The sequence below is a fragment of the Tamandua tetradactyla genome, chromosome 19 (assembly GCF_023851605.1).
Source record: "Tamandua tetradactyla isolate mTamTet1 chromosome 19, mTamTet1.pri, whole genome shotgun sequence".
NCBI classification, from domain to species: Eukaryota; Metazoa; Chordata; class Mammalia; order Pilosa; family Myrmecophagidae; genus Tamandua; species Tamandua tetradactyla.
Genome location: NC_135345.1, coordinates 27,666,555 through 27,681,280, shown reverse-complemented (window position 1 = coordinate 27,681,280; position 14,726 = coordinate 27,666,555). Strand labels below are relative to the sequence as shown.

The window sequence follows — 14,726 nt, the reverse complement described above, 5'->3', positions numbered from 1 at the left end:
AGAAGTTCACATAGCGAAGAACTAAGGGGGGATCCAACCATCTGCCAACAAGAAATTGAAGCCCTCAGTCTAACAAGCTAAATCCTTCTGACAACCACATAATTGAGCTTAGGTATGAATCCTCCTCCAACCGAGCCCTCAGATGAGCCCTCAGATGAGACCTCATCTCTGGCTGACAGCTGAGCTCTAACCAGAGAACTTGAACCAGAGGTCAGATTACTGACTGTGATAGTTAATTTTATGTGTCCACTTGGCTAGGTTATGGTGTTACTCATTTGGTCAAACACTAGCCTATCTGTTACTGTGGAAGAGTTTCATAATCATGATCAGTTTCATAAACATGATTAGTACCGTTAGCCTTAAGCATAGGTTTCTTCAGCAATGGGGTGGGCTTCATCCAGTCAGTTGGAGGTCTTCTAAGGGAAAACTGGATTTCAAGAATCAGGAGGAGGGCCCGGCGGGGCCCGAGCAGTGTTGGCTCCCCGCCGGCCGAGCTGTCCACTGCCGGCCACGTCCTCGCGCCAGGCCTCGGGCGCTTCCCCGCCGTCCCAGGGCTGCCGCAGGCCTGCAACCCTCGGATGTGCCTGAAACCAGGGTGGAGCATCTGCCTGTGTCCCACATGTGCCCCCAGACATGCCACGGCCTGGGAGTGCTCCACGAAGCTGCTCCACCGCCTGCAAAGCCAGACCTCACCCGGCAAGCAAACCGCGACAAGCTCGCAGCTCTCCAAGGAGGAGGGAGGCCCAGCCTAGGAGCACGTCCTGACCAGCTACCTCTGAGCCCTCTGCGAGCAGAAGGAAATCATTCACAGCCTGAGGAGCTGACCAGCCTAGCTCAGCCGCAAGATGTGGACAGTCCTTGTGCTCATTTGGATTTCCTCCCTGTCCTTATCTGAAAACCAAGAGATGTCATCACTTGACCCATTCCATAACCTGACGGGGATTAGTTTAGTCCAGAAAAATTCATCTGTGGAGATATCAGGAACAGTTGGTACCAGAACGTCTGGAAACATAACCTCGGTGACGCCTTCCCCTGTCACATTAACCAAGGTGACTTCGGTGGTCAACAGCAACTATACTGAGGTCACAGCAGAGACAACAAGCAGGACAGGGGTAGGGGCTTTAACTGTTGCAGGGGGCACAGCTGACCATGTGGCTTCCGGTACACCCATGCTGGCCACATCATCAGTCTCCACATTGGCTGCCCGGGCTATGTCCCCAATCTCCCCTGGGCTCTCGTCTCTCAGCACACCCCGTGTCCAAGTGCCAAGCAGTAGCATGCTGCCAAGGACGGCAAGGTTGGTGAGCTTGGCCACAAGTACTGTAACCACAGCTGCAGCCACACCCAATGCAGGCAGTCCAGGAAACATGCACAGTTCCTCTGAGCACTTGGCCAGTAGCCCCCCAGCAGACCCTGCCCTCACCATGAGCCCCCAGATACTGAACGTGTCTGCACAAGCTTCCACCACCCAGGTGTCAATGGGCCTGCCCAAGGTCACCACTGTGAGCAGGGCCACACCCACCCTCTCACCCACCACCCAAGAGCCCACCACCCTCCCCTCGGTGACCTCTGTGGCCACGACAGCAGGTACCACGAGCAACGCACAAGCAGGGGAGCTGACTGCCAGCACAGTGCCAGCACACCATGCCAGCCTGACCCCTACATGGGTGGCCACATCCCCTACAACACACACACAGTCGAACCCTGCCCTGCCCACCCGGGCCACCGAGGGACCAGGTATACCCCAGACACCAGAGCAGGTTGGGACTGAAGCCACACTGGGGGCTGCCTCCACCAGACTGACACCCGGGAGCTCAGGGGGCCCCACGATGCAGTCCACAACCTCGTGCCAGCCCAGCACCCAGGGCCACCACCTGGTGGCCACCTCTGAGCTGCTGCCCCAGTTTTGGGTGAACAGATCTATTCTGCTGGTGGTGCTCTTACTCGGGGTGACCCTTTTCATCACGGTCTTGGTTTTATTTGCCCTGCAAGCCTACGAAAGCTACAAGAGGAAGGACTATACCCAGGTGGACTATTTGATTAATGGGATGTACGCAGACTCGGAAATGTTTAGGCCGTGGGAAGGCTGGCCGTGGCCGCTGGCCGACTGGAGCGGTTGCAAGGCCGGCCCCTCTCCCCGTCCTCTCCTTTGGCCTCTGATGCCGAACCAAGTGCTTCCAAATTCTTTTGGTGCAATTTAGGAAATATGCCAGATGCTTAAACACATTTAATTGCCACCCGATTAACTCCATGATCACTAAAGAATTGCTGCTTTTTTTCATAATTTATTTTTGTAAACGATCATGTTGACAGGTGCAGGCAATAATTCTGCTGCTGGGCGTCGGGGGGGCGAATCCCGAGGAGAATTAAAGCCATGGCTGCTTTCCCATCAAAAAAAAAAAAAAAAAGAATCAGGAGGAATTTTGCCTCAAGACTACACCCTCCACTTCTCCTTGGCCTCCCCAACAGGCTTGGATTAAGGCCTTCAATACCATGTCTCCCAAAATGTCCTGCTTCCCACCTGCTATACAGAATTCTAGTTTGCCAGCTACCGCAATTGCAAGAGCCTGTTGCATATTCTCATTCTCTCTCTTGCATGCACGCTATTGCTCTCACTCTCTCCTGTTGGTTCTGACTCTCTGGAAATCTCTGATACACTCGCCCACAGAAATCGTGAAATAATAAACGTTTGCATTTTAAGCCGCTAACTGTTGCAATGATCTGTTCTGCAGCTAACAATACAAGGTGTCTTTTACTTTCCACTACTTTTGTTTGAAAGCCACTAAGGGTTTAACAGTGATTTTCAGGATCATAAAAATAACTAACATTTTTAGTGAGATTCAAATCATCAGGTATAGCTTCCTTGTTTTCTGTTTCTTCATCTTAAAAAAAAAAACAATAGAACATTATAGAACATTCTGGTTTTTATCACTCACAAACTTCCATTTTCTTTAATTGATTTTGGTTTTATGGATGTTGTGATATGGTTGATTTTAAAATACCAATTTATTTATATATTTCCCTGGTAAGCATGCATAATCTTTCTTTGAAAATCACAGCATCTTAGAGTGCAGAGAAATCATCTAGGCCAGTTGAAATTTAAGCAAACTGAGCTTCAGAGGGGTAAAGTGACTCTCCTGGGGTCTGGCAGAGCTCAGACTGAAACTCACATTCTCTGACTCCCAGATCATTGCTCTTTCCATCTCACTACTTTGAAAAACCACGAAAGCATGGCCAGCTGTAATAATCTTGTTCATTTTACGCAAATAAAAATGGAACATCACCAGAGGAAAATTAAAATGCCCTACAGAGGCACAGCCAGCCCTGGCCTGTTGTCATCGTTTTCCACTCATGGTCTGCGCCTCAACAGCAAATGGCTAATTGACTGGCCAGTTTATAAACACTCCTGATTTCACAAGTAGATTTTATGGGACAAGAGAGCTCCTTGGGGTTAACGCTTTCTTTGCTTAGGTTAATTTAAATAGCAGTGAAAATTTAGCTTGAAAGGATAATTACAATATTTCACCTCCTTTTATCTCAGGTTATGCAAATAAGGCTTTAATCTTCTCAGAGTTTGCATTATATTAATACGGGGAATAAAAAAGATCTTGATATATTGTGTGCTGTCAATCATCCTACAAGAATATGCTCAAACAGTCGTGGTGGGTACAAATTGGGCTAATTCCCATAATCACGTGCTGTGTATATTATCAACAAGTAAGCAGATGCACTTAGAGTTTGGCAGGGTCTTACTTGGACACCGAGAGCTGTTGTTTTTATCGGATTGCAAAGGTTGGGAGTTTTTACTGACATTTCTCCAATATTGGGAGTGTTTACTGGGCAACTAGGGATAGCCCAGGAAAAGCAAATAAAACCTCTACCCCCTTTTAACCTATGATTTTCTCATCCTGCCCAAGGTGATAAAAGAAACAACCCTGAATGACATGACTTGGGCTGTAGCCTTATCCTCTACTTTCCACCAAAGCTCTTATGAGTCTCTGCCATACGGTTTTGAACACTGAAATGTAATGGTTAAGGAAATGGAGCATCAAGCTTAATAAATATCAGGAGGAAGCAGGCAGATAAGTTTTAACCCCAAGGCATTTAAAAACAAAACTCAAAATACTATTCTTCATCCATGTAGTGTTACCACAATATTGCGTGTTTAAGGTAGAGTTTAGAGAGAGTGGCTAACTAATTCTCCAGGAAGCCTTCCATGATTATCTCAACTATAAATAACCTTCAGATGTGTGGCCTCAGGGCATTACTTCTGCCACTGAAAGGCAGTATGATAGAAATTAAGAGCACGAGATCTGTGGACAGACTTCTTGGCTTCAAATTCCAGGGGTGCACTCAATAGCCTTGGAGCTTAGAGCAAGGAAATTAACCTCCATAAATTTCAGCTTCATCTACAAAATGGGAATAGTGTCTGCCTCTTAGATTGTTTGAGATAATCATGTAAAGAGACTGGAAGAGCCTGGGGCACTCCACAAACATTAGCTCGAGTGTTTATTGTGTGCCAACCAGGAAGGACACCTATTTTATCTCTTTCAATTCTTATAGCCACCCCCTGGGTTGCATACTACTGTCCCATTTTATATATGGGGGGGGGGGAACACATCTCAGAGAGGTTAAGCAGCAACCCCTTCGAACCCCTGAGTCCAAAGCCTGTATGCCTACCACTTCTGAAATATCACAGCTCTCATACTTCTGGTAGGCACTCTGTTCAGTTTTCCATAATTTAGTATAACTAAAAATAAACACATGTATCTTCCTCATTACATTGCTAAGTTTCTCTGGGGCAGGCACTGACTCTTATTCATCTTCAGATTCCAAATACCTAGCATAGCACTTAGCACATAATAGATGCTCGTTAAGTTTTCTTTTTTTTTTTAATTTTTTTTTATTAATTAAAAAAAGAATTAACAAAACAATTAGAAATCATTCCAATCTACATGTACAATCAGTAATTCTTAATAAGATCACATAGTTGCATATTCATCATTTCTTAGTACATTTGCATCGATTTAGAAAAAGAAATAAAAAGACAACAGAATAAGAATTAAAACAATAATAGAAAGAAAAAAACAAAAAACAAAAACAAAAAACCTATACCTCACATGCAGCTTCATTCAGTGTTTTAACATAATTGCATTACAATTGGGTAGTATTGTGCTGTCCATTTCTGAGTTTTTATATCCAGTCCCGTTGTACAGTCTGTATCCCTTCATCTCCAATTATCCCTTCTCTTTTTTTTTTTTTTTTAATTAACGGAAAAAAAGAAATTAACCCAACATTTAGAGATCATACCATTCTACACATGCAATCATTAATTCTTAACATCATCACATAGATGCATGATCATCATTTCTTAGTACATATGCATTGGTTTAGAAGAACTAGCAACATAACCGAAAAAGATATAGAATGTTAATATAGAGAAAAAAAATAAAAGTAATAATAGTAAAATCAAAACAAAACAAAACAAAACAAAACAAAAACCTATAGCTCAGATGCAGCTTCATTCAGTATTTTAACATGATTACTTTACAATTAGGTATTATTGTGCTGTCCATTTTTGAGTTTTTGTATCTAGTCCTGTTACACTGTCTGTATCCCTTCAACTCCAATTGGCCATTATCTTACCCTGTTTCTACCTCCTGCTGGACTCTGTTATCAAGGACATATTCCAAATTTATTCTCGAATGTCTGTTCACATCAGTGGGACCATACAGTATTTGTCCTTTAGTTTTTGGCTAGACTCACTCAGCATAATGTTCTCTAGGTCCATCCATGTTATTACATGCTTCATAAGTTTATCCTGCCTTAAAGCTGCATAATATTCCATCGTATGTATATACCACAGTTTGTTTAGCCACTCGTTTGTTGATGGACATTTTGGCTGTTTCCATCTCTTTGCAATTGTAAATAACGCTGCTATAAACATTGGTGTGCAAATGTCCGTTTGTGTCTTTGCCCTTAAGTCCTTTGAGTAGATTCCCAGCAATGGTATTGCTGGGTCATATGGCAATTCTATATTCAGCTTTTTGAGGAACCGCCAAACTGCCTTCCACAGTGGTTGCACCATTTGACATTCCCACCAACAGTGGATAACTGTGCCTCTTTCTCCGCATCCTCTCCAGCACTTGTCATTTTCTGTTTTGTTGATAATGGCCATTCTGGTGGGTGTGAGATGATATCTCATTGTGGTTTTGATTTGCATTTCTCTAATGGCCAGGGACATTGAGCATCTCTTCATGTGCCTTTTGGCCATTTGTATTTCCTCTTCTGATAGGTGTCTGTTCAAGTCTTTTTCCCATTTTGTAATTGGGTTGGCTGTCTTTTTGTTGTTGAGATGAACAATCTCTTTATAAATTCTGGATACTAGACCTTTATCTGATATATCATTTCCAAATATTGTCTCCCATTGTGAAGGCTGTCTTTCTACTTTCTTGATGAAGTTCTTTGATGCACAAAAGTGTTTAATTTTGAGGAGTTCCCATTTATTTATTTCCTTCTTCAGTGCTCTTGCTTTAGGTTTAAGGTCCATAAAACCGCCTCCAGTTGTAAGATCCATAAGATATCTCCCAACATTTTCCTCTAACTGTTTTATGGTCTTAGACCTAATGTTTAGATCTTTGATCCATTTTGAGTTAACTTTTGTATAGGGTGTGAGAGATGGGTCTTCTTTCATTCTTTTGCATATGGATATCCAGTTCTCTAGGCACCATTTATTGAAGAGACTGCTCTGTCCCAGGTGAGTTGGCTTGACTGCCTTATCAAAGATCAAATGTCCATAGATGAGAGGGTCTATATCTAAGCACTCTATTCGATTCCATTGGTCGATATATCTATCTTTATGCCAATACCATGCTGTTTTGACCACTGTGGCTTCATAATATGCCTTAAAGTCTGGCAGCGTGAGACCTCCAGCTTCGTTTTTTTTCCTCAAGATGTTTTTAGCAATTCAGGGCACCCTGCCCTTCCAGATAAATTTGCTTATTGGTTTTTCTATTTCTGAAAAATAAGTTGTTGCGATTTTGATTGGTATTGCATTGAATCTGTAAATCAATTTAGGTAGGATTGACATCTTAACTATATTTAGCCTTCCAATCCATGAACACGGTATGCCCTTCCATCTATTTAGGTCTTCTGTGATTTCTTTTAGCAGTTTTTTGTAGTTTTCTTTATATAGGTTTTTTGTCTCTTTAGTTAAATTTATTCCTAGGTATTTTATTCTTTTAGTTGCAATTGTAAATGGGATTCGTTTCTTGATTTCCCCCTCAGCTTGTTCATTACTAGTGTATAGAAATGCTACAGATTTTTGAATGTTGATCTTGTAACCTGCTACTTTGCTGTACTCATTTATTAGCTCTAGTAGTTTTGTTGTGGATTTTTCCGGGTTTTCGACGTATAGGATCATATCGTCTGCAAACAGTGATAGTTTTACTTCTTCCTTTCCAATTTTGATGCCTTGTATTTCTTTTTCTTGCCTAATTGCTCTGGCTAGAACCTCCAACACAATGTTGAATAATAGTGGTGATAGTGGACATCCTTGTCGAGTTCCTGATCTTAGGGGGAACGTTTTCAATTTTTCCCCATTGAGGATGATATTAGCTGTGGGTTTTTCATATATTCCCTCTATCATTTTAAGGAAGTTCCCTTGTATTCCTATCTTTTGAAGTGTTTTCAACAGGAAAGGATGTTGAATCTTGTCAAATGCCTTCTCTGCATCAATTGAGATGATCATGTGATTTTTCTGCTTTGATTTGTTGATATGGTGTATTACATTAATTGATTTTCTTATGTTGAACCATCCTTGCATACCTGGGATGAATCCTACTTGGTCATGATGTATAATTCTTTTAATGTGTTGTTGGATACGATTTGCTAGAATTTTATTGAGGATTTTTGCATCTGTATTCATTAGAGAGATTGGTCTGTAGTTTTCTTTTTTTGTAATATCTTTGCCTGGTTTTGGTATGAGGGTGATGTTGGCTTCATAGAATGAATTAGGCAGTTTTCCCTCCACTTCGATTTTTTTGAAGAGTTTGAGGAGAATTGGTACTAATTCTTTCTGGAACGTTTGGTAGAATTCACATGTGAAGCCATCTGGTCCTGGACTTTTCTTTTTAGGAAGATTTTGAATGACTAATTCAATTTCTTTACTTGTGATTGGTTTTTTGAGGTCATCTATGTCTTCTTGAGTGAAAGTTGGTTGTTCATGTCTTTCCAGGAACCCGTCCATTTCATCTAAATTGTTGTATTTATTAGTGTAAAGTTGTTCATAGTATCCTGTTATTACCTCCTTTATTTCTGTGAGGTCAGTAGTTATGTCTCCTCTTCCATTTCTGATCTTATTTATTTGCATCCTCTCTCTTCTTCTTTTTGTCAATCTTGCTAAGGGCCCATCAATCTTATTGATTTTCTCATAGAACCAACTTCTGGCCTTATTGATTTTCTCTATTGTTTTCATGTTTTCAATTTCATTTATTTCTGCTCTGATCTTTGTTATTTCTTTCCTTTTGTTTGCTTTGGGATTAGTTTGCTGTTCTTTCTCCAGTTCTTCCAAGTGGACAGTTAATTCCTGCATTTTTGCCTTTTCTTCTTTTCTGATATAGGCATTTAGAGCAATAAATTTCCCTCTTAGCACTGCCTTTGCTGCGTCCCATAAGTTTTGATATGTTGTGTTTTCGTTTTCATTCACCTCAAGGTATTTACTAATTTCTCTTGCAATTTCTTCTTTGACCCACTCGTTGTTTAAGAGTGTGTTGTTGAGCCTCCAGGTATTTGTGAATTTTCTGGCATTCCGCCTATTATTGATTTCCAACTTCATTCCTTTATGATCCGAGAAAGTGTTGTGTATGATTTCAATCTTTTTAAATTTGTTAAGACTTGCTTTGTGACCCAGCATATGGTCTATCTTTGAGAATGATCCATGAGCACTTGAGAAAAAGGTGTATCCTACTGTTGTGGGATGTAATGTCCTATAAATGTCTGTTAAGTCTAGCTCCTTTATAGTAATATTCAGATTCTCTATTTCTTTATTGATCCTCTGTCTAGATGTTCTGTCCATTGATGAGAGTGGGGAATTGAAGTCTCCAACTATTATGGTATTTGTGTCTATTTCCCTTTTCAGTGTTTGCAGTGTATTCCTCACGTAGTTTGGGGCATTCTGGTTTGGTGCATAAATATTTATGATTGTTATGTCTTCTTGTTTAATTGTTCCTTTTATTAGTATATAGTGTCCTTCTTTGTCTCTTTTAACTGTTTTACATTTGAAGTCTAACTTGTTGGATATTAGTATAGCCACTCCTGCTATTTTCTGGTTGTTATTTGCATGAAATATCTTTTCCCAACCTTTCACTTTCAACCTATGTTTATCTTTGGGTCTAAGATGTGTTTCCTGTAGACAGCATATAGAAGGATCCTGTTTTTTAATCCATTCTGCCAATCTATGTCTTTTGATTGGGGAATTCAGTCCATTAACATTTAGTGTTATTACTGTTTGGATAATATTTTCCTCTGCCATTTTCCTTTTGTATTATATATATCATATCTGACTTTCCTTCTTTCTATACTCTTCTCCATACCTCTCTCTTCTGTCTTTTCGGTTCTGACTCTAGTGCTCCCTTTAGTATTTCTTGCAGAGCTGGTCTCTTGGTCACAAATTCTCTCAGTGACTTTTTGTCTGAGAATGTTTTAATTTCTCCCTCATTTTTGAAGGACAATTTTGCTGGATATAGGAGTCTTGGTTGGCAGTTTTTCTCTTTTAGTAATTTAAATATATCATCCCACTGTCTTCTAGCCTCCATGGTTTCTGCTGAGAAATCTACACATAGTCTTATTGGGTTTCCCTTGTATGTGATGGATTGTTTTTCTCTTGCTGCTTTCAAGATCCTCTCTTTCTCTTTGACCTCTGTCATTCTAACTAGTAAGTGTCTTGGAGAACGCCTATTTGGGTCTAATCTCTTTGGGGTACGCTGCACTTCTTGGATCTGTAATTTTAGGTCTTTCATAAGAGTTGGGAAATTTTCAGTGAAAATTTCTTCCATTAGTTTTTCTCCTCCTTTTCCCTTCTCTTCTCCTTCTGGGACACCCACAACACGTATATTTGTGCGGTTCATATTGTCCTTGAGTTCCCTGATACCCTGTTCAAATTTTTCCATTCTTTTCCCGATAGTTTCTGTTTCTTTTTGGAATTCAGATGTTCCATCCTCCAAATCACTAATTCTATCTTCTGTCTCTTTGAATCTATCATTGTAGGTATCCATTGTTTTTTCTATCTTTTCTACTTTGTCCTTCACTTCCATAAGTTCTGTGATTTGTTTTTTCAGTTTTTCTATTTCTTCTTTATGTTCAGCCCATGTCTTCTTCATGTCCTCCCTCAATTTATCGATTTCGTTTTTGAAGAGGTTTTCCATTTCTGTTCGTATATTCAGCATTAGTTGTCTCAGCTCCTGTATCTCATTTGAACTATTGGTTTGTTCCTTTGACTGGGCCATATTTTCAATTATTTGAGCGTGATCTGTTATCTTCTGTTGGCATCTGCGCATTTAGACAGATTTCCCTGGGTATTGGATCCAAAAGTTTGGAAGATTTTCCTGTGAAATCTCTGGGTTCTGTTTTTCTTATCCTGCCCAGTAGGTGGCGCTCGTGGCACACGTTTGTCTGCGGGTCCCACCAGTAAAAGGTGCTGTGGGACCTTAAACTTTGGAAAACTCTCGCCGTCTGGGGGGTTCGCTAGCCGAAGTGGCTTGAGCCGGCCCGGGGTCCGAACGCAGGGAGGGTTGCTGGTCGCCGCAGCCCGGGAAAGAGCCCGTCCGAATTTCCTAGTCGGCCCGGGGCGACAAGCGTGGAGGGAGGGCTCCAACGGCAGCGGCCCTCCCGGGAGAGTGCACGTTCCCGGGGAGTCACGGGTTTGGAAGGGGCCTCCCCCACCCGTCACCGTTCTCCGCGGCCTGGGGATTTCCGATCCAATTCTCTCAGTTGGTCCGGGGGGCCGTGCGTGGTGTGGGCGCCAGCCGCCTTGGTTTCAGGGGACCGCCTCTCCAATTCTCCCAGCCGGCCCGGGAAGGGGGAAGGGAGTAACTCCGGCCGCTTGCCGCCCCGCCCGGTGAGGCCCGCGCGCCTCGGCGATCTCACCCGAGCTGCTTCTCTCAGGCAGCCAGCCGTTCCAGGATGGGGTACGCTGTCTTTTTTATCTCTGTTGTGGCTTTGGGTGCTTTCTGTATCATTTCTTCTCCCCTAGTAGCTGTCCTGGAGAAGAAACTAAGATCCGCGCGTCTTACTAAGCCGCCATCTTCCAGGAAGTCCTCGTTAAGTTTTCTTGAAACAAAATGTTGGGAAAGTTGCAGCTCGCCCATAGGAGCTCTTACCTTTCATTAGGGAAAACTAGGTACGGAAAAAGGAAAGGACACAAATTTCCTTGAGCAAAGAAAAGTGTTAAAAGATAAAGAGACACAGTCTTGGGCCCTGAGCTGTCACAGTGAAAATGGAACTGAGATTCTGCCAGAAGCATCTCTTCTCAAGCCATTAATCAGTATTGATTTATTGATTATTGCACAGGTGTTAACTAACCTCCTGATATGACTGGCTTCCAAACAGCTACATCAAGCTGATTTCTGACCTTTGTAAGGAACTCTAAAGATGATTATCTAACCCTAAAGGACACTAGAAAACTTCTATTTCATGTTGTCCATAAAAATTTATAGTACTGTAATATGCTGTGCCGTCACACTTAAGTTGCCTCAAAGAAGGAGCTACAATTCTTAGCTCCTACTGAGAAAAAGCCATCAGAAATGGAGTTAACTCTTAAAGGTGGAGGTGGTGAGAAATTTACTTTGCGTTATTTTTGAGTTGATTAAAAGGACTGCTTAAAAATTCAAAGATATTGACAAAAAGGAAAACTCTTCATGAGAAGTAAAACGAATCAAAGTGGTGCCCTCCCCGACTTAAACAGCTCGCAGTCAACTTTCTCTAACCAGCGGATGCATGCACCATGGGACCCAAAAAAAAATCCCCAGTAGGTTCACATGCAACATCTTTCATCATTCCTCTTTCCCTCCTGCCCCAAGCAAAGCACAACTTCATTGCACTCAGCCAGAAATTATTTCCTTTTCTAAATTTTCTCCATGAAGAAAGGTTATGCAATTTAACTCAAGTGAGACTATCTCGTGAAATGATGAACTCACCAAACTGTCATGAGCATAGGTTAAATTCATTCAGGATCCTAGAGGGGAAAAGAAATACCACAAGAATTTCACTCCAAGTTTCACACTGAGAATGGTTTACAGCAAAATGTTATTTTCCCCTGTGGGTCAATCTGCTGTTTTCTTTAAATACTCTACATAAACTTCCCTTGAGCAACAGAGTGGCAATTGTACTATATGAGAGCATATTTTAGACTCTTAAATGTCTTCTCAAAGTGACTTTTATATAAAAAAGATAATGAATAGTTAAAAATAGCCTCAGAGTCCACGATGGGACTTTTAAATCCGACACTCCACCTTACATGTCCCGATGACAGTGGACAAGAAATAGCTATAAAGTAAAACCTTGAAAACGGCAGTTATAAATAAATGCTTGTGAGCCTTTTGCAAAACATGATGGAGGAAGCAATAACTTCAATTCTGCAAGCAACATCCCTTAGAGAAAGAACACTGAGTTAGTAAGATTATTTCTAATGAGAGCAACTTATGTACACAGATCTCAAAATCCCTATTTTTAAAACAATGTGCATAATTTAGAACAATAAGCAAGTCAAACTGATATTTTAGGTCTGTAATTTTTATTTAAAGGAGCATTTTTATAACTTTCTTAATTTCACTTTTCATTGACCCCTGACTACAGTGATCCAAGTATTCTCGCTTGACCTTTTTCTGTTTAGCTTCTCTTCAATTAGGTCTGGGGATCAGTTCACTGACAAGCTTTATTCCAGGGTGCATTTTTGGAGAGAGGCCACTTCTTAACAAAATTCATCTGTTCACTCAAGGAAGAATGTCTGAATACCTTCTGAATACCCATGTGAGGCAGTTTGAAAAAAAAAAAAGTATATTTTTGGCATTTCTTTCTTTGCCTCCAACATCCAACCTCTTTCTATGACCCCACACTTTTCTCTCTTCAGCACTCAGTGCCCGCCCCTTATTTCCCTATGGCCATTTGTTCTCTTCTCCCTACTAACTGTTTCCAGAAAAGCCGTAATATCCACTCATTCCTTACTCCATCTCCAGGGCCTAGAGCAGGGTATAGCTCATAGTTTATAAATTCTTTTATTTATTTACTTAAATAGATCGAGCAAACATATTGGATGATTAAATGAATAAATGAGTGCATGAGCTTTATTATGCCGATTTGAATAAATAAACAAAATTTACACTGCTTATATGTTCTCAAAGCAACTAGCAAGAATAAAGGTCTTTCCTCTCTAGAAAAGGATCATACATGTGCATGGAGGGGCCCTGAGGGAGTAAAGTAGGAAACTTTAGGACCAGAGAAAATAAGTTTCTTGCATCATTTTTGGTTTGCTTTGTTTTACTTTGGCCATTTTACTAAAAGATGGAAAATATGCTTATTCTGTAACAAACTTGCCTGCAATGAATAAGAACATCATGCATTCACTGGGCAAGGAAGAATCCAGTCCTGCCATTTGTTCTTGGCTTTTAGAGTAATACTTAAAAGAGAGGAGCTCATGCTAGTTACTTCATAAACAAAGCCCTAAAGCAGGGCATGGAATATGTTACAGTTTTGACCCTCTCTTAACAGGTATTTTGCATGCACAGTAGTTAAACCGCTTATTCTATGTGCTATTTTATAAATAAACAATTAACTAAATCTCATAAAATGACATACCCTGCTCTTCTCTCTGCAGTCCTTACCAGAAAGAAGCCAGATTGGCCACCACTAATCACAGGGGGTAAGGGTGGAGTAGCTCCCTGAAAGCAGGCAAAATTCTTTAGCGAAATTGCCCTGCAGTTTCAGGGCCTTTTTAGTAATCAGTTTCCAAAGAACGAAGTCAATAGATCATTGTTCCTAATGCATTTGGGAGAAGGTTCACGTGCTTTGGACTCAGCCAAAGAGCTTTTGAATTTCCGTTCTATTTCTTTCCAATTCTAAGAAGGAATAATAATTTCCCTAGGCAAGTTATTTAACCTTCCTAAGTCTTAATTTCCCCTTCTTTCCAAAAGCTTGTGTGAGGAGATAAGAGCAAAGTGTCTGGCCCAGAGTAAACACGCCATAGATGTTAGCTGCTAGGAGAATGATGGCAGATGTGGCACTCGGAGGAGGGCATGGTAGGCAGGTCATTCATGCATCTGTACATAATAAATGGTCCCCTGAAAAGCACAGAGGAGCAAAGAGGGCAGGGGAGAGAAGTCAGTGTTTTTGAGCACCTATCATGTGCCAGGCATGAGAAAATGAGGCCAGGGAGGGTTAATGTAATTTGTCAGAAGTCACTTAACCAGGAACAGGAAGAGTTGGAATTTCAACCTAGATCTTTGTGACTCCAAAGACTCATTTTCGTATAGCAGCTGAGTTTATAAGAATAGCTGATTTTTCAACATAGCCCAAGATACAATCATCATAGTAAAGCATTCAGGTGGCTCTCACTAGGCAAAAAGATTTAAGTACTCTAAATTTCCTATAATAGCCAATAAATCATGGTAGCATAATATGGCCCTATTATCAACACCTCTCACGTTGCACTCATGTATTAGGTATCACCTCAG

The 14,726-nt window shown here is 41.2% G+C and overlaps 1 protein-coding gene across 1 annotated transcript; it reads left to right on the top strand.

Moving 5' to 3' along the window:
- The first annotated feature begins 507 nt into the window (after window positions 1–507).
- LOC143663355 (uncharacterized protein C11orf24-like) lies at window positions 508–2,201 on the top strand. The gene has a single exon (XM_077137086.1). The coding sequence runs from the start codon at window positions 846–848 to the stop codon at window positions 2,199–2,201; it is 1,356 nt and encodes a 451-aa protein (XP_076993201.1). The 5' UTR covers window positions 508–845.
- Window positions 2,202–14,726: the final 12,525 nt, after the last annotated feature.